This window comes from Carassius carassius, chromosome 1 (assembly GCF_963082965.1).
Source record: "Carassius carassius chromosome 1, fCarCar2.1, whole genome shotgun sequence".
In the NCBI taxonomy this organism is placed as follows: domain Eukaryota; kingdom Metazoa; phylum Chordata; class Actinopteri; order Cypriniformes; family Cyprinidae; genus Carassius; species Carassius carassius.
In genome coordinates this window covers 27,929,477-27,949,324 of record NC_081755.1, presented here as the reverse complement: position 1 = coordinate 27,949,324, position 19,848 = coordinate 27,929,477, and the positions used below count along the sequence as shown (strand labels likewise).

The window sequence follows — 19,848 nt, the reverse complement described above, 5'->3', positions numbered from 1 at the left end:
AAAAAGAATGTTTGTAACATTTCGTTTTATCATTTCACATTTATTTGTATTGTCGTTTAACTGAATGTCAGTGGCACACAGCTAGATGACAATTTGGTATGAATCCATATGAATTGTCATATGCATAGCTCTAGCTACTATTTAATTTTTTGCCCTCTGTTGTTTTTTTTTACTAGGCTTCCTATGAAAGACACCAGAGAAATCTTTCAACAGAAAGTCTTAGAATCACATATGGCTCACCAAATACTGAAATATCTTATTTATTTCTCTTCAGAATACCAACATGCAGACAGACATACTGTTTGCAGGCTTTACTTTCACTTTTATGGGATTGTTGTGTGTGTGTGTGTGTGTGTGTCACACAGTGTATATAAGTGCCTTATAGTATAAGTTACAGAGTGTGTAGGTATGCATGTATGGGTGTTTTAGTTTTTCTCAGGAAGATCAACCGTCTGATTCTTGTTCCGGTTCGGCATGTTTAAAGGTTGGCGGATATTGACCCGGTCTTTCTCTGCCTCCAGATCTTCATCATATGGTTCCTCTTCTTCCTCACCCTCACTGTGATGAGGAGACGAGTGAAGCGAGTGGGCGGGAGACGGGGGCACTGAGGCGGGCCGTGGGTAACGGAAGCCTGTGGCCTGAATGATGTAAATGAAAGTATAAAACGTCAACAAATATTTACATCTAGTTTTTAGACAGCTGTCCAGAGCAGTCAGAGGTCCTCTTTTTTTGTGAGGTTTTTTTATTTTTTATTTTTTTTTTTTTTTACATCTTGGCATAATTAAATAAAAATTCCTTAAACACATTAAAATTAGCACTGAAATAAGACTTTATAAATTTAAATGTGATTAGATATCACATTTATAAAATCTCATATCCAGGGTTTTCAAAGGAAAAATACATTGAGGAGGTGAACTAAAACAAAGAATCTTGATTTATAGCTATTTTAGCTTATGGTAATGGTTGCGTTGTCTTGTTTTAAATAGCAGCTGTTACTACACAGAGCCGTTGTTAACTGAGAAGATGTGCAAATAAACACTGAAAATGAAGTGGATTTGCGCATCTTCTCAGTTAACAATGGCTCTGTGTAGTAACAGCTGCTCTATGTGAAATCACGCACCTGAGGGAATTTACCGCTGATTAGAGAACCGGCTTTACTGACGAGATGCGCATAACGATCGACCGATCGTGATCGGAGCAGCCCTAGTTTTAAATTATTTTAAGTCATGCTGAATCTAGTGGGCCCTGGCCCTCTGGTTGAGAATCACTGGTCTAGATCATTTAACTTCACACTTTATTACAATAAAAAATACATTTCAAACTATTTCATTTTCAGCCTTCATCATTTTAACTTACCGAAGTGGGTTCTTGAGGCTCATAGATGAATGTGTCCGGGAAAGCTTTCGCTAAAGCCATATGACGGGCAGATACGTAATACTAAGAAACAGAAATATGATATATTAGTTCATGAACAATAACCTCAACAACCTGTTTTGATACAGAAAGTAAACTGGACACAACTTGGTTCTTTGGTGGTCAGAAAAGCATTTCACTGTGTGTTTTGTGTGTGTGTGTGTGTGTGTGTGTGTGTATTATCTGACCCTGCCCAAATATCTCCAATCTAGCAGGTCACTGAGGCGCTCTGTTCGGTTCCTCTGAATGATCCTCTGTCTGCGGCTCTGCTGACAGAACTGAAACAGGAAAGATGTCAGCTGATTGCAGGACTCATCCACCCCACGGTACCGCCGATCCAGAATATAGATACCTGAAAAAGAGGAGTTGAGAAAAATGTACATTACGCAATGAAACTAAAGCAGATTCAAACTAAAAGAGAGAAAATCTTGTAACTGCTGTTCATTATTTCCAGTGTATATGTACAACTCTCACCATAAGCTGACGGGTCAGCAATGTGCTCCTCCATGAAACAGCCAAACCCAGACAGGTTAGTCGAGACCGAAGGGATACCCAATACTGTACACTCGGCTAAAAAAAAAAAAAAAAATGTACGCATTGTGTTGAGTGGATGTTTTTAATACAGAGCTCACAAACTATCATTCAAAAGTCTGGGGTCGGTAAGTCCGTTTAACGTTTTTGAAAAGAAGTCTCTTTATGCTCACCAAGGATGCATTTATTTTATTTAAATATACAGCAATACTGTAAAATAATATGTTTTTAAAATATCAAATGATCATTCAGAAATTATTCTTACATGCTGATTTGGTGCTCAAGAATTTTGATGCTCATTTCTTATTCTCAATGTCAAAACTATAAAACAAAAGTGATGTATTTGCTCTCACTTTGATAAATATAATGCATGAATTCTGAAAAAAAAAAAAACTATAACAAACTATATAATTTCTTGTTTGTATACCTTTTTTTTTACCACATTACTGACCAAACTTTAAAAAAATATATATATACACCGGGAGCATGAGTGTACATATATACATATACACATACACACATATACACACACACAAACATACAGGGAGTGTGGGTAGTTTTACCTGGTGTGTATCCCCAGGGCTCATAGTAGGATGGAAATACTCCAAGATGGCAGCCTCTCACAAACTCCTCGTAGTCCATCGGCAGGAGAGGAGAAGTGGAGGAGAGAAACTCTGGATGGAAGACCACCTAGCAGAAGAATATGAGGTATTAGAGGTGTATTAAGTATTTTTTTACATAACAAATGACCTGTGAAAACATCCATTATAGTGTATGGTTTGTGTGTGTATGCCTTGATTCTGTCCTGAGCGGTATTGAAGAGGCCGATACGGCGGATGCAGTTGAGGATGGGGTCACTGCTATCCTCCAGCATGTTGTGACTGCAGACGGGGGGCAGGCACTGGCGCTGGGTGGCGAAGATGGCACGTTTCATCATGGTTAAGTCCTCTTTATCTAACATCTTAGACACATCAGGCAGCTGCCCTCTAACATCGAGAAAGAGAGCACTGTCACTCCTCAGAAGAGATGACATAATACAGTTGAAACACAAAAACCAACTCACACTAAAAGTGATTCGTAGAGTCTCTTCCCAAAGCGCTCCTTCACAGTATGAGCAGTGTCCCTGACAATACGACAAAGATGCAATGTCACAACATCATTCATTCACTGCTTCAACAGTCCCTGAGACAAAGCAAAAATTTTGAGGGGAAATTTCAATCAGGTGAAATTATGAGTACTGTTTATTAAACAAAAATAAATAAATATGAATGAATGAATAAATAAACGAATAAAATTATTTTCTACATCATCACACATCCAGTGTTGTAACTATTAAGTAAAACTAAATAAATAAATGAATGTATGAAAAAATAACTAAATCACATATCCATCATTCACTGCAGAATGGCTAAAGAAAACAGGGAGTTGTGTTCGGATGCTCTAGGCCAGTGTTGTTATTGTTAATTAAACCTAAAACAAAAAAAAGATCAAAAATGGTTTTCCTTCATTTAATAATAAAAAAAAAAAAAAAACTGAAAATATTTATTAGAGGAGACACTTAAACTTTAAAACCTGGCAATTAACTGAAAATAATTTGACAAAAAAAAAATAATAAATTGTAAAATTACTCAAACTAAAACAAAACTGAATAATTTTCAATTTTCAATACTTTAACAGAACATAATTAACTGTAAAATAAATCTGCTTTCAACAGAACTTGATTGAACTTGGTTGTTTATATTAAGCGAGTAGGCCGAGCTAAACCGTGTCATTCAGGTTAGCAGTCCTCACAGTGCAGTTTTCATGGTTACCAGAGCTGTTTCCGTACGGCTTGGCCCTTCAGGGTCTCCACGTTGAAGTTGTTGGTACGAGCAGGCATGATGAAGAATGCTATTACGGTCACATCGCTGTGATTCACCTGGACATACAAGAATCTTGTTTCAAATCAACATCGAATTTAAACTTTCATCCTTACAACATTTGGTGTTCATATTGTGACTTATCGAATGCACATACATCCTAAAACACAAATACTGACCCTCAGCAGGTAATTAAGTCTGGCCAATGCCTCAAGAAAGATATCAGCCCCTTTATTTGAGAATTCATAGCGTCCAGCAATGAAGAGAAACACTGTCTTGTCAAGGTTAAAATCTAAATGCCTGCACACAAAACGAGAAGAGAAATTTGGATTCAGTAAGATTTTCAATCTTTTTAAAGAAGTCTCTTTTGCTCATATGAGATGTGTAGCTGGGTGTATGTGAGGTGTGCATCTGTGTGAGTTCGAGTGAATGCGTTTATTTATTATACTTATCTTTATTGGTGCTAACTGGTTTCTGGACATTTCATTGTATTCGCTGTAATTTTTTTTATTTTAATTTTTCCTTCCTCATTATCTTGACTGTTAAAAGCTCTTCTAGGGACAGGTGTTGCGAATTAGCCATGGCTATAAACACTGTGATACATGCATCAGATTGTTCTTTATGTAATAATCTATGTTTATTTTGTATCTGTCCCTATTCAAATAAACAACAAATAAATCAATGCTGCATTCATTTGATTAAAAATACAGAGGAAAAAAAATACTGTGGAATACTAATACAATATAAAATAACAGTTTTACTTTAAATATGTGACCTTGGCCCACAAAACCAGTCTTAAGTGTCAACTTTTCAAAATTGAGATTTAAACATCATCTGAGTTACAACTATTTAAAAATCTGGAATCTGAGGGTGCAAAAAAAATCTAAAGATTGAGAAAATCACCTTTAAACTTGTTAAAAATGTAATTCTTATCAAAGCATATTACTGATCAAAAATTAAGTGTTTATATATTTAGGGTAGGAAATATTTTCATGGAACATGATCTTTACTTAATATCCTAATGATTTTTGGCATAAAAGAAAAATTTATAATTTTGACCCATACAATGTTTTTTTGGGTATTGCTGCAAACATACCCCAGCGACTGTTTTTGTGGTCCAGGGTCACATATAATTTATTCCTGTGATGCAAAGCTGTATTTTCAGCATCATTAGTCCAGTCGTCAGTGTCACATGATCCTTCAGAAATCATTCTATATGCTGATTATAATCAATGTTGGAAATCGGTGATACTTTTTTTTAGGATTCTTTGATGAATAAAAAGTTCAAAAGAACAGCATTTATTCAAAATAGAAATCCTTCGTTACAATATACACCACCGTTCAACAGTCTGGGGTAAGGACTTTTTTTTTTTTTTCCCTTTTTTGAAAGTAACTAATATTTTTATTCAGCAAGGATGTGATAGTTAAAACTTATATTGTTAGAAAATATATACATTTCAAATAAATGCTGTTTTTTTTTGTTTGTTCGTTTTTTACTTTTTACTTATCAAAGAATCCTGAAAAAAGTATCACAGGTTCCAAAAAAAAATTAAGCAGCACAACAGTTTCCAATGCTGATATTAACGGATTAGCAAATCAACATATAAGAATGATTTCTGAAGGATCATGTGACACTTAAGACTGGATTAATGGCTGATGAAAATTCAGCTTTTAAATCACAGGATTAAATTCAAATTTAAAATAGAGAATTGCTATTTATACATTTGTTATAATATTTCACAATATTTTCTTCTGTTTATTTGATTAAACAAATGCAGCCCTGATGAGCAGAATAGACTATTGAAAATCTTATCCAAAACGTTTGAACAGCAGTGTATGGGAGAGTGTTTTGCAGATGGACACATGAATAGGATTGTCTTTTGAGCTCTGACCCGTAGAAATGGCCTCTGACAAACTCCTGGATGCGCGCTTTACTCTGAGCGTGGAGGTTCTGGAACTCGTGCATGGCTGAGAACTTCTTCACATTCAGGCCGTTCGGAGTCACAATATCTGACAGAGAAAGATGGACGTGGGTATCTTTAGCAAACAGACCAAACAACAAAAAAAGCAGCAGCTTCCTGGCAGAAGTCCAGTTCTGAACCAAATCAGGAAGCATGTAATAATGAAAAGAAACCAGAATCCCTTTCTAATACTAGATCAATCTCCAATGATGGCATTTTAAATTCTGTCATCTGACTGATTCATGACTGTATTTTGTTGCCATTAGGATGTAGAGAAAACAGTAAAAAGCAGGAACTTAAATCACCTGGTTTCCGCTTTAGTAAGTGCTCGGCCTCAATGGCGGTGATCTGAGAGACGGTGGTGAAGACGTGTGCACAGCGCACTGCTGCGCGCTCCAGACAGTACCGGTGATAGATCTGCCGGTCACCTGCCTCTTTATCCACATTAAACTACGCATGGAGAAATAACCACAGACACTTCAGGAAGCTTTCTTTAAATTAACTCCATGAACTGTTTATCCACTTAGAGCATCATCTGGGTGTCAAACCAAAATGTGCTTAAAAAACAGGTAAAGTTTTCTAAAGAAATCTGATTCTATCTGGCGAGGAGGTGTGGGATAATATACATCAAATATCTACATTCTCTCACACAAACCTTAGCAAGGTTGTTGTAGAAGTCAACATTCCCAGCACACAGGTATCGGCCAAGCAGTGTGGCATGTGTGGTGAAGATGGTTGCTACAGGTAACTGACGCTGCCTGCATAAGACGAGCCCCAAACCTGCCAGCCACTCGTGAAAATGAGCTACGATGTGAGGAGGTTCGTCACACTGAGCTGCAAACTGAAACGTATTCAAACATATGCAAATTATAATTCATAAGATTCCACAAGTTTGTGTGTATGTTGAGGGGGGGGTTCCAAGTTACAAGGTGATTTTTCTAATTTAATTCACCGGATAACCAAAATATAGGGAACATGCATTTAATATTTACTATTAAATAACTACAACTTTTTTTCCCCCATTGAGTTTTGTTGGAAAAATAACATGCACATTTACACATCCCATGTTGCCATTGTTAACTAAAATTAAAACTCTTAAAAAGTTGTTATAAATTAAAATAAAGCTGAGATAAAACCTGATATAAATTTTAAATGAACATCGTAAACTGAAATAAATAATTTTATGTTAAAGTACTAAAATTACTACAACTAAAAATCTATAAAAGCTTAATAGAAATATATAAAACAACAAAAAGGACAAAACAAAATAAAACAAACAACAATTACTGAAAATACAAAAATAAAAGCAATTTCAAAATATTAATAAATACTAGAACAGTATATACATAACACTAAAACAAAACTGCACACCTCTCCCAGTAGCCATGCAGTGAGGAAGCCAAAGAGAATGGCGTCGTTAGCCTCTCTATCGAACCAGGGCACACCAATACTGCAATTCTCCCAGAGTTCAGTCTTCCAGCGGTCCAGAGACCAAGCCGTGAAGCCCACATCTAGCAGAATCACATATGGAGAGCCTTCAATCAGCCATCGACCAAAATATACCTAGAGAAGAAAGCAGAGGAAGGAAGGAAATTAGAAACTTTTTCACTTTGCTAGAGATTTATCATGATAACATTAAACAGAAACATCATTCTGAAAACTGAGGTTGCACATATTGACACGACCTTCATACAGTTTCACCTAAATTTTTCAATGATCACAATTCAAACTATTGGGAATGCAACTCCTGGTTTGTTAGTCTGAAGACACCACAGTGTATCCACTACAGATGAAGCCACTTGACCAAGCTAGCAAATATTTTCAGTTAATACTTTAAGAAAAACCTGGATGTGTGGCTTTGATTTTTACAAACTCGTTTCTGTTCATGTTGACCACAAAGTGACTCTGCAATAACTCGGGCACCAATTTACACAGCGTCTCTCAGGGGAAATTTCCTCAAAGAACTGAAATAGACCTCAGTGTGGCTGTTGGACACTGACATAGCCTTTAATGCAGACACACACACACAAGAGAGATGTGATACAAACACTCTCCAGAATGAAGGTTTAGGGTTTCACTGTGGATAAGAGCAGATTAAATCAGGCTGTGTGTGTGTGTGTACGTTAGTGTGGATAAACGAGAGGTGAACAAACCTACAGCTAGAAACTGCCTTTCTTTTTCAATATTCATTGAAGTGTGTGAATGTATATACCTTGCACCCACTGCTGTTCATTTTATCAATGGTTCTCCTGAGTGCCGCATTGCAGGGTTCGATCAGCTCCACTTGCGTCCTGACACTGGACTCCATATACGGGCCCACCAGAAAGTAGTTCTCACCCCATTCCTCGCAGGTCAGACGCGCCTTGGTCTGGATCACTGTGTAAATGCCACCAACTGCAACCCAAAATGAGAGTGATTAGTTAACCTTTAAAAGATGTTTAGGTCCAGGAAAGAGAAGGCCACCCAGGCCTTCGAACTCGACCTTCCTGACCTTTAACTAATCTAACTGTCATGAATATATAATATTCACAGAGTGCAGCAAATACCAACACCAGAGTCACATGACTATTGCACCCCAGAGTATGTGGATACCGTATCGGTGAATGCTTGGCGGTTGAGTCATGTGGAGTATAGGTTTTTTTGTTGTGACAACAACAACAATGTCTCAGTTTCTCCTTTCCAAAACTGCAGATGATTGTAGACTGTGTTCAACTTAACTCTCATGAAGTCCTTCAAAATAATTAGGATTAATAATACATTGTTTTTATCATGTTTTTTTTAATACATTTTATTGTTGGTTAATACAACATAACAGGTGCATCTCAATAAATTAGAAAGTCGTGGAAAAGTTTATTTATTTCAGTAATTCAACTCAAATTGTGAAACTTGTGTATTAAATAAATTCAATGCACACAGACTGAAGTAGTTTAAGTCTTTGGTTCTTTTAATTGTGATGATTTTGGCTCACATTTAACAAAAAATTTAATATCTCAACAAATTAGAACACTTCATAAGACCAATAAAAATAAACAATTTTAGCGAATTGTTGGCCTGTCTCAATTACTGCCTCAATTCGGTGTGGCATAGAAGTGATCAGTTTGTGGCACTGCTGAGGTGCATTTTTTGCAGATGACCTGAAAGGCTATGTGTGTGGGCTATGAGCTTCTCCACCCTTCCTCCAGACTGTAGGACCTTGGTTTCCAAATGAAATACAAAACTTGCTCTCATCTGAAAAAAGGACTTCGGACCACTGGGCAACAGTCCAGTTCTTCTCCTTCGCCCAGGTAAGACGCCTCTGACGTTGTCTGTGGTTTAGCAAATTCCTCGACACATCTGTGTGTGGTGGCTCTTGGTGCCTTGAGCCTCAGTCCATTCCTTGTGAAGTTCACTCAAATTCTTGAATCGATTTTGCTTGGCAATTATCATAAGGCTGTGGTTCTCTCGGTTGGTTGTGCATCTTTTTCTTCCACACTTTTTCCTTCCACTCAACTCTCTGTTAACATGCTTGGATACAGCACTCTGTGAACAGCCAGCTTCTTTGGCAGTGAATGTTTGTGGCTTACCCTCTGTGTGAAGGGTGTCAATGATTGTCTTCAGGACAACTGTCAGATCAGCAGTCTTCCCCGTGATTGTGTAGCCTAGTGAACCAAACTGAGAGACCATTTTGAAGACTCAGGAAACCTTTGTATGTGTTTTGAGTTGATTAGCTGATTGGCATGTCACCATAATATAATTTGTTGAGATATTACATTTTTTTGTTAAATGTGAGCCAAAATCATCACAATTAAAAGAACCAAAGACTTAAACTACTTCAGTCTGTGTGCATTGAATTTAGTTAATACAGAAGTTTCACAATTTGAGTGAATTACTGAAATAAATTAACTTTTCCACAACATTCTAATTTATTGAGATGTGTATAAAAAAAAACCTGTATATAAAAAAAAAACTCTTTTCTCAAATATTTACGGAGTATATTGACACTTTCTGTGGAATATTCAGTAGGCTTTGTAAAATGCAGAATCAATTGTTTACTAGTCTGGCTCTGGTTACTGAAGCTTAAACCTTTAATCTTTCATGAAACAGAAGATAAACTGCAAACAGTCAAATATTACACCCTTAATGATTTTAAGTGCATTACTAACCTCTCTCTCAAGTGGACCATTGACACTCTATCTACAGTCTCAATTAGGAGTGTCGATGGTCCACTTGAGAGATAGGTGGCGGTAATGCCATTAAAATCATTTAAGGGTGTATAAGTCTGCGAACCGCTATAAAGCAAGAAGACGACAACGCCTCAGGAGGACACTAGTGGTGGAAATGTTGATTCTTTCAAGAGATTCGTTTATTTTCAGTTCATTCACCAAAATGATTAGTTCACCGATTCGTTCAGTGACCATTTCGTCATATTACACAAAAAATACGCCAGCAGGTGGCGAAAAAGAGTGTCTTATGTGTTATGTCTTAAGTCAACGAATGTATTTACTTGTTACAAAAAATGATTTGGCTTTATTAAAATGTGTGCATAATCGCATTAAATAGTCTAAATAAGTTGTTCATATGCTTGTTCATTGTTTTCTTGCATAATTAACATTTTAATTGTTTGGTCAGACAGTTCATATATATATAAATAAATAATATATTCACATTAATAAATAGGGGATTAAACGTGGAGTTATGTTCTGTATGCTAAATATGAAAACAAGCATACCTATAACTGCGCTTTGCATCTGCTGATTGTTGATAGAGATTTACATGCTAAATGGCCGACTGACCGTGTATACTCTCATTCATTTCGATCATGAATGAGATGTACCAGTTCCTTTAACTCATTCACGAACGAGAAGATCTCTCGATCTCGTTCAGACTCAAACGAAACTCATTCAGTGAAAGGCATATTCGTTCACTACATTTAACAAAATCACATGCTCCGTGAATATAAATCAGTGGATTACATGAACGAGAACAATTCGTTCATCTAAAAGATTCGTTCAAAAAGAACGATTCGTTCACCTAAAAGATTCGTTCAAAAAGAATGATTCATTCATGAATGAAACATCACTAGAGGACACTCTCAGGAGAGGGATATAAAAACATGGACGTAGTGTCCGTGATCTCACCCATATGTTTCCGAAGAGAGTTTTTGAAACCAAAAGTCACCATTTTAGCAGCGCGTCACCTCGCGTCACTCGGGTGTAATCAATAAGAGGCAAAAAGGCGGGAGCTGGTTGATGAAACCACGCCTACCTAACCCGACGGCAGTGACAGCAGCGGCAATCCACCTGTCACTCTAGTGGCCACGCCCTTAATTATGCAGAACTTTAAGGCTTAATATAATTGAAACGGATGAGTTATAAAAAAAATTCACCCCCCTCACAGTTGTCATGAAAGGTAAAATCAGCTATATAGACCAAAATAATTTTTTTAACCAGGCTGTAAACATGTTTTTTTCCTGCTGTAAAGTTGGGCATTTTAAAATGGGGAGTCTATGAGACTGATTCCCTTTTGCAGCCAGCCTCAATTGGCCAGTCGATGAATTACAGTTTTAGTCACTTCCTTGTTGGCTTCATGAGAGAGAGCGGGAGGTTGCCGCTCGCTTGAATCAGAGGTAAAAAAAAATATATAAATACTGTTCAGTTTCTTGCCCAGAACGATTGTTTTGTGTCTTCACAGTTCACACATCAATGTATCGTCACGAGCCGCAGGGTTTAATTTGGTTTTGTTTATGTTTTTTGTTTTGGTTTCATTGCATATTTTAGCTGTGATTCCCATCTAATTCCATTATAAGAGTGATAGACTGCAACGATTTGACTTAAAAATCTCTGTTTGTGTTCTACTGAAGAAACAAAGTCACCTACCTCTTGGATGCTGGGGGTAAGCAGATAAACATCAAATTTTCATTTTTGGGTGAACTATCCCTTTAAGCAACAGCACGACAGTTTTTAATACTGAGAATAATATTGCATGTTTCTTGAGCAGCAAATCATCATATCAGAATGATTTCAGAAGGATCATGTGACACTGAAGACTGGAGTAACGATGCCGAAAATACAGCTGTCCCATCACATAATTAAATTGCATTTTAAAATAGAACTCATTTATTGTTATGAACAGTTATGACATTCATTTCCCAATATTAAAACTTTAATGAAATAAATGCAGCCTCGATGATCATTCTCGAAGAGAATTCTTTGAAAAACATTTTTAAAATCTTACAAACCCCTAACATGAATGTTAGTGTAGGTATCTTTGAACGTGTGAGTGTAAATGTCTATGATGACACATTAGCAACGAAACATCATATCCAAGAAAAGAAACATGCCTTTATTACACACCTTTATTAGCGACCTCCCATGCGATCTCAAACAGGACTGCATCCTCCCGATCGAACTCTTCATCCCATTCATCCAGGCCGGACAGGGAGGTGACCGACAAACTGCGCGCCAGTGGCATGCTGGTAATAAAATAGAACTATGATATCAATCTCATTATCAAGTCTCATTTGTATTGAACTAATATGTAGGCCTAGCTTACATCCATCATAAAAGTGTGAACCTTACATGATGAACCACTGCCAAAAGCCATCTACATCAGTATATGACCTTCAAGCAAACACCTCACACACAAACACACTTCCTCATTCTCTCCTGACACAAAATTATTTCAAAAGAAATTCATCAAAGTGACTCATCTTCCAGTTTTACTCATTGGCTCTTCCTTTCTCGGATTTACACACAAACACATTAGATAAAGCTTATTTAGTACGATGAGCTAGTGCATGTCTAAATCATATCATGGGTTTAGATGTCTACAAATACATTGTCCCTTCACTTCAAGTTTGGGAATGACCTTGTTTACATCACAACATCATGTATTCATTCATACCATCACTTACACACCCTCCACTTACAACATACCTTGAGTAACATGAGGCCTGTTTTACGAGAAAGACAAAGTGATTGAGAGACGAGGCTTGAAACGTTAGTCCCTATAAACCCAGAGAGGCTTCATGAATGACATAACGGTAGGTTAAGGTCCTCCAGACAACACAAACTAACCTTCAAACAGTGCCTACGTGAATTATTGAGCCCCTGGGTTTTATTGTAGTGAGTTGTGAGTGTAAGTGAGCTGTCATTCATAATTGAGACGCAGTATATAATAGTGTCTCTCCCGCTTGCTCTCTCATACGCAGAAGCGCGTACGTGCGCGCCGACAGGAACAGTCAAACGCAGAACGTCACAGACACCATAACAACAGAACAAGTAAAGCGTTTCCTGGACATAATAATAAAAAAAGAGAAAAATACACGGGTGCACACGATCAAAAAAGCTTTTCCTCTGTAACGTTACGCTTGAGGAAGGACGAACTGGTCATTCGAGCGCAAAAGTGGGTTTGACCACCCAGTTTGACCGAAAAGCACTGCGCTTGCCAGGAATCACGGGCTTTGCAAATGGACGATAACGTTCCTCCACGGGTTTTAAAACACACAGACACGTAATTTCAGACTGACAGCACACACAAAAGCAGTAGGTTACGCACTCACCCTGCGGTAGCGTCTCTTCCTCGCTCAACGGCGCAATCCTCACATCTGCTGGAGTCAATCAACAGGAGGATGAACTGACAGTGGGCGGGGCTCCTGCGCAAATTAGCCTTGTATTATAGGACTGTTTGGTTGTCCGTCAGGGTGACAGGGTATGTAATAACGTGTGGGCATGTCTTATCGGACGTTGACTCCTCCTCCTTGATCTCTCGGTTAACGAATGAGCAGCGTCTTCTCCTCTATGGCGTGCGGTCCGGTCCAAAAATAAGGCTAAGGGAATTCACGATACAATTGCCAGTAGCCACTGAGTTTACCACTGATAGGCCGGCGGTGCATCAGTATATACACACTCACCACACGCAGCGAACGACTCAATTTCCTCGCGCAGCGAACGACTCACTTTCCTCAGCGAATGACTCACTTTCCTCGCGCAGCGAACGAATCACTTTCCTCACGCAGCGAACGACTCACTTTCCTCGCGCAGCGAACGACTCACTTTCCTCAGCGAACGAATCACTTTCCTCACGCAGCGAACGACTCACTTTCCTCAGCGAACGAATCACTTTCCTCACGCAGCGAACGACTCACTTTCCTCAGCGAACGACTCACTTTCCTCGCGCAGCGAACGAATCACTTTCCTCATGCAGCGAACGACTCACGCAGCTAACTACTCACTTTCCTCAGCGAACGACTCACTTTCCTCAGTGAACGAGTCAAGCAGCGAAAGACTCACGCTGAGTCCCAATTCGCCTACTTATACTACGACCTAAAACCATACTTTTGAGTGTGTAGCAAAAGAGTATGCAAGTTCTGGGACATACTTCGATGACGTCATGCAACGTGAATGACAACATGGTTGCCTAGTTACGCACACCACAATTGTTAACGTTTCATTCATTCTTGTATGTCCAATAAAATTTTATTTACTATTCCCATCTTTTTTCTCATCGTTTTTTTTCACAATACATTTTACAATGTGTTCTTCTACCAAGTTGAGGAGTGAAGAAGCAGGGCGGCGTCGTCGTAGAACCAAACGCAGTTCGTTTTTGAGGCGGCTGGTTCTGACGTTCATGTGCAATGTGTGTAACGAAAGCTACTTATTTTAAAGTTCAAATATTTAAAGTTTATAGTATAACTATTGTTTAACGTATTTTATACTTAATTTTATACTTATGTATATAACCCAAAAATACCCAGATGAAAATGAACCATGCTTTTAAAATATAACTTTAATTAGTCTTAAACATTTGAATTCTTACACTTAAAAGCTGAGGGCGCATCTCCGCTGCTGCATCCGGCTGCCATGTTTACATCACCGCAAAGCCATCGCAAAGCTCCTCCCTCCCGCACGCAATGGGTTGTGGGCAATATTAGCACTTAGAGTGTGCATTGATCTGCACTTCGAATTCTAACCGGAAATAGTAGACCTTTGGAATACTCTTTTCAACATACTACGATTTGGGACGTACTAATTCTAGTTTCGCATACTATTTAGGACGGATAGTATGCGAATTGGGACTCAGCGTCACTTTCCTCAGCGAATGACTCACGCAGCGAACGACTCACTTTCCTCAGCGAACGACTCACTTTCCTCAGTGAACGACTCACGCAGCGAAAGACTCACTTTCCTCAGCGAATGACTCACGCAGCGAACGACTCACTTCCCTCACGCAGCCGGCGACTCACTTTCTGCAGCTGGAGACTCAGCCGGAGCAGGGCCGGCTCTAGGTTATTTGGTGCCCAAGGCGAGAGAGCCCCCCACCCCCCGGGAAAAAGAAACTCCACAGTTATTCCATAGTTATACATTTTTTTATTTAAATGTTCACACAACAACTCTTTAAAAGCAACAACCTGAAGGATACAGTAAAAAACAATAGAGAAGCATTAAGATCTCACCTCAAGGAAAAGCAGTTATAGTGTTTTCCTTTTATTACGTGTTTTCATTTACCCCATCATTTAAAGCGCTAAAACCAGCTGTCAGATGTTTTCGCGCCACTCCCGGTTGCTGAGCAGCTGAGTTTGACAGCTGCCTGTCAGAGTGACTCAGTCGTTTTTTAGGATTGTAAATCTAGTAAAAGAAATGGACAAATACAAGCAGTGTGTGGACAGTGCACAGTAAGTGTACAGCGTGTGCGCAGCTTTCATAATACGATACATACATTTAATTAACATTTTTTTTTAATTCTGCAATTTTGCGCCCCGTCCAGCAGATGGCGCCCCAGGCGGCCGCCTGTGTCGCCTGTCGGCAAAGCCGGCCCTGAGGCGGAGACTCACTTTCCTCACACAGCAGACCACTGACTCTCTCTTCATGTAGGGACCGAATATTATAATTAAAGTGACTTCTATATTACATCCAAAAGAATATTTAGATATAATAATATTTAAATATTAAAAAATGTGTACATTTCAATAAAATGAAATAATTGCCTATTGCAAATTTATGAATGCATGGTTAACTTTTTTTTCTGTAGTCACTAGGCTATATGTACTGAGACATTTAAAAAAAAATCTATATTTTGTAAAAAATAATAAAAAAATAAACCTGAATTAAAATCTAAACATCTGTATTTTCATACAATTTCATAAATAAGTAGGCTAATAAATATATAATGTTTACAAAAATATGATATAAACTATTATAATATATAGTGAGAGCTAAGCTAAGCAATATGTAAATCTTTACTGGATTGTCTGTACTCAATCCTTATCCATCTTCAAGAATCAGCTTAAAACGCATCTTTATTTGATCCTCTTACTTTAACACTCACTATTCTAATTCTATTCTTTTAAAAAAACTAGCTTTCTAATCTTTTTGTATTCTATCGATTTAATTTATTATACAATTAACAAAGGCAAAAAAGACCTCTAACACTAGCTTGCTCTATTCTTTTTCTATTCAATCTGTTTTTTTTCCTTTATTATATTATTTAAAATCCTTTGTTATGTGTACTGCGTTTACGCTAACTGATACTTCTTATAGCACTTGTATATCATTGCTCTTTTGTTGTTTTTGATTGCGTCCATTGTCCCTCATATGCTGTTTGAGACGGATTGAGAGACGATAGAGCTGACATTTGGAGACACCGACTTCGCAAAAAAAAGAAAAAAACAAAAAACAAAAAACCCGTCCTGAGAATCCAAAAGCATTCACTCAATGAAGTCTGTTAGAATTAATAAATAAAGTTAGAATGTCCTTATAATTTAAGAAATGAAAAAAATGTTTTACGTTTTTATATTCATTGCACATTAAGCAATGCTTGAGTATCAGCACATCCGCGCGAGCACAAATGTGCTATTAATTTTATAGCTACAACAGTGCATAGTAAAACGGTGTTTCGTTCCTTGAATTCATCAGATTCAACAGTCCATTCAGATGCAATCACTTGTTTCCTTTCTAATGGAATCAGCCGTTTTGAACAAAAAGGTTGATTTGAACGATTCAATAAATACTTAAACCATGGATTTGCTGTCACCGTCTATGGCTGTCACCTACTGGCGGTTTTATTTGTCATCGTTATTTATCCATGAAAGGCCTAAACCAGACAAGGTGCCAGCACTAGCCTACCAGCTGTAAGGGAAACAGGTCAATTTAGCTCAAAGGGAATCATTTAAGATTTTAAAGGGAATTTGAACAGAATCACTGTTTCACGGCTGATCACTGAGACGCCCTGCGATTCACTGAACGAGCCGTTTAACATCAAATCTGCGCTGGATATTAATATCCAAAGTATAGTGAAAACACTATCAATTAGCACAGTAACAAGATCGGCAGTTTAAGACATTAACTTGTAAGCACAAAACACAAGATACTTCTCTTTTCAATATGAATAAGGCTTTAGTAGATAAATCTAAGACATATAAACTAATCTAACACATAAACGCACGCACTCATACATTCACACAAGTTGCAGAAAGATCGCAAGTTAGGGAAGGATGAGTTTAAGAGAATGAAAATGTGAAATCCCAAGTTTACAGCAATACGTTAAATTGCATAGACATGAACAACCATCAATCACTTAATTAGCCCTCGCATTGAGTTACTCAATGGGGTTAGAATTATATTAAATACACCGGTACAAATGTCTGGAGGTAGTACTTGTGTCTCCTGTGTTAAGTTGTCGTTGAAAGGGGGTTTTTCCCGATGTCGCTGATTGGCTGGAAGTTCAGTAGTCGTTGAAGTGACGTTTTGGGAAGCCCGTGGTTGGGCGTTGGCTGCAGACGCAGAGTTGTGTGGCTGGTTGAAGTTGAACGGGCAGTCGAGGTCCGACACGGCGTTACAAAACTTAACTCATAACACGAAACTCTCAAACGGAAAAGAAAAGAAGTTAAGTTTGATGAGACTAGGTGGTGTTTCTTCTCATCGTGGCTAAGTAGCAGCAGGCGTGCAGGCCGAAGCATGCTGAAACCGCGCTCAAAGAACAGTGATGACACACAGCATGGCTAAAAGCTAAAGCTAAGAAGCAAAGCTAAAAGCAAACTAAAAGCTGGCATGACTAATAGCAGAAGCTAAATGCATAGCTAAAAACTAAAAGCAAGATTTTATGGTGTCCTAAGTATTTAAACTGGCCTGTTGGCCACACCTCAAATGTTGTTTTGACCAATCAGATATTGTCTTGGCTCGGGCGTATCATAAATCATATGTTATCTTACCAAGCATGTGGTCCGAATTTTCCCGTTCTTGCAGGGTCTAATTTTGGACATGATTCCTATAACAAGAATATAATACATTTGACAAATAACTGATGGTCAGGACTATTTTAAGCAAGCAGATTCGATTACATAGATACTAGACATGAATATGTGTCCTTAAGCTATCCCATAGTTATTAAAAGACATACACAATAAGCCACAGCCCTGATCGACTCTTTAATTTGTCTGGTCAATTAGTCATTTCTGCTACACAGCACAAAAACACATTTAGCAAAATATTTACCAAAATTAATCAGTTTCATTTAATAAGTCAAAATTTTCAATAAAACGTTTTTAAAAATTATGATTTTTTAAATTTGTAATCATTATGTAAAATTAGCTACAGGACCAACCCCCCCCCCCCCCCCCCCCCCCATTTGAATATATAATATTAATATACATATAAATATAAATTAAATTACAGTAAAGATTAAAAGCTTAATAATTTATTTTTTAAGTAACGTTTCCTGTCGCCGATTAGTACTGGGGTTTTAGCTGTTTGCTGTACACCTCGACCTAACCTGTGCCTTTTTATTTTTTTTATTGCTTAGCTTAGCTCTCACTATATATTATAATAGTTTGTATCATATTTTTTTAAACATTATATATTTATTAGCCTACTTATTTATGAAATTGTATGAAAATACAGATGTTTAGATTATAATTCAGGTTTATTTTTAATTATTTTTTCAAAATATAGATTTTTAAAAATGTCTCAGTACATATAGCCTAGTGACTGCAGAAAAAAAAAAAGTTAACCATGCATTCATAAATTTGCAATAGGCAATTATTTCATTTTATTGAAATGTACACATTTTTGAATATTTAAATATATCTAAATATTCTTTTGGATGTAATATAGAAGTCAGTTTAATTATAACTAGGTAACTAGGATTTACACAAGCTCCAGTCTGGATCAAGAACACCTGAGAAGATGATGCTGACCCCTCAGAGGACCTCAGATGATGCTAACCCTGAATCAACAAACAGAACTAACAAATATTGCTACAAGTTTGCATGCTGCGTGAGTTGTTCGATGCGTGAGGAAAGTGATTAATTCACTGAGGAAAGTGAGTCGTTCGCTGCGTGAGGAAAGTGAGTCGTTCGCTGAGGAAAATGAGTCGTTCGCTGCGTGAGGAAAATGATTCGTTCACTGAGGAAAGTGAGTCGTTCGCTGCACGAGGAAAGTGATTGGTTCGCTGAGGAAAGTGAGTCGTTCGCTGCACGAGGAAAGTGATTCGTTCGCTGAGGAAAGTGAGTCGTTCGCTGCACGAGGAAAGTGATTCGTTCGCTGAGGAAAGTGAGTCGTTCGCTGCACGAGGAAAATGATTCGTTCGCTGAGGAAAGTGAGTCGTTCGCTGCACGAGGAAAGTGATTCGTTCGCTGAGGAAAGTGAGTCGTTCGCTGCACGAGGAAAATGATTCGTTCGCTGAGGAAAGTGAGTCGTTCGCTGCACGAGGAAAGTGATTCGTTCGCTGAGGAAAGTGAGTCGTTCGCTGCGCTAGGAAAGTGATTCGTTCGCTGAGGAAAGTGAGTCGTAAACTCAGTGTATCGAGTGAGAATCATGCCAGAACAAAATGCATTAGTTTGTGAGTGATGTTTTGTATTTGCAAACCACACTGAGTTTGTTTGTGAATCGTTGGGTGTGAGTAAAACACATTTTGTGTGTGTGTGTGTGAGGTTTTGGCATGATTCTCACTCCATATCAGTGGCTACTGGCAATTGTACGGACAAGTCAGTAGCCTTATTTTTGGACCAGTCCGCACGCCATACTCCTCACCCAAAAGAGATAGGCGTTACCTGTATGAAGAATTTGATTGGATAAACAGAATATTGGGGAAAACATTGCATGTCCGCT

General features: G+C 38.0%; 1 protein-coding gene across 1 annotated transcript; it reads right to left on the bottom strand.

The window, feature by feature from the left end:
• Positions 1 to 159: 159 nt before the first annotated feature.
• gys1 (glycogen synthase 1 (muscle)) lies at positions 160 to 13,446 on the bottom strand. The gene is made up of 16 exons (XM_059554538.1): positions 13,305 to 13,446; positions 12,097 to 12,215; positions 7,977 to 8,158; positions 7,136 to 7,327; positions 6,420 to 6,605; positions 6,070 to 6,214; positions 5,696 to 5,813; positions 3,983 to 4,103; positions 3,756 to 3,862; positions 3,008 to 3,067; positions 2,738 to 2,930; positions 2,508 to 2,634; positions 1,888 to 1,983; positions 1,602 to 1,765; positions 1,357 to 1,437; positions 160 to 638 (listed from the first exon to the last, which is right to left on the bottom strand). Exons 2-16 carry the CDS (start codon positions 12,212 to 12,214, stop codon positions 426 to 428), a joined length of 2,103 nt encoding a protein of 700 aa, XP_059410521.1. The 5' UTR covers position 12,215; positions 13,305 to 13,446; the 3' UTR covers positions 160 to 425.
• Positions 13,447 to 19,848: the final 6,402 nt, after the last annotated feature.

Bases quoted from the DNA above. Each gene is read 5' to 3' on its own strand.
- gys1 (XM_059554538.1), bottom strand. From the start codon at position 12,214: ATGCCACTGGCGCGCAGTTTGTCGGTCACCTCCCTGTCCGGCCTGGAT. The intron at 7,328-7,976 runs GTATATACATTC...TTTCTTCTCTAG, and splicing joins TGAACAGCAGTGGGTGCAAG to GTATATTTTGGTCGATGGCT. The intron at 2,635-2,737 runs GCATACACACAC...TTCTTCTGCTAG, and splicing joins CCGCTCAGGACAGAATCAAG to GTGGTCTTCCATCCAGAGTT.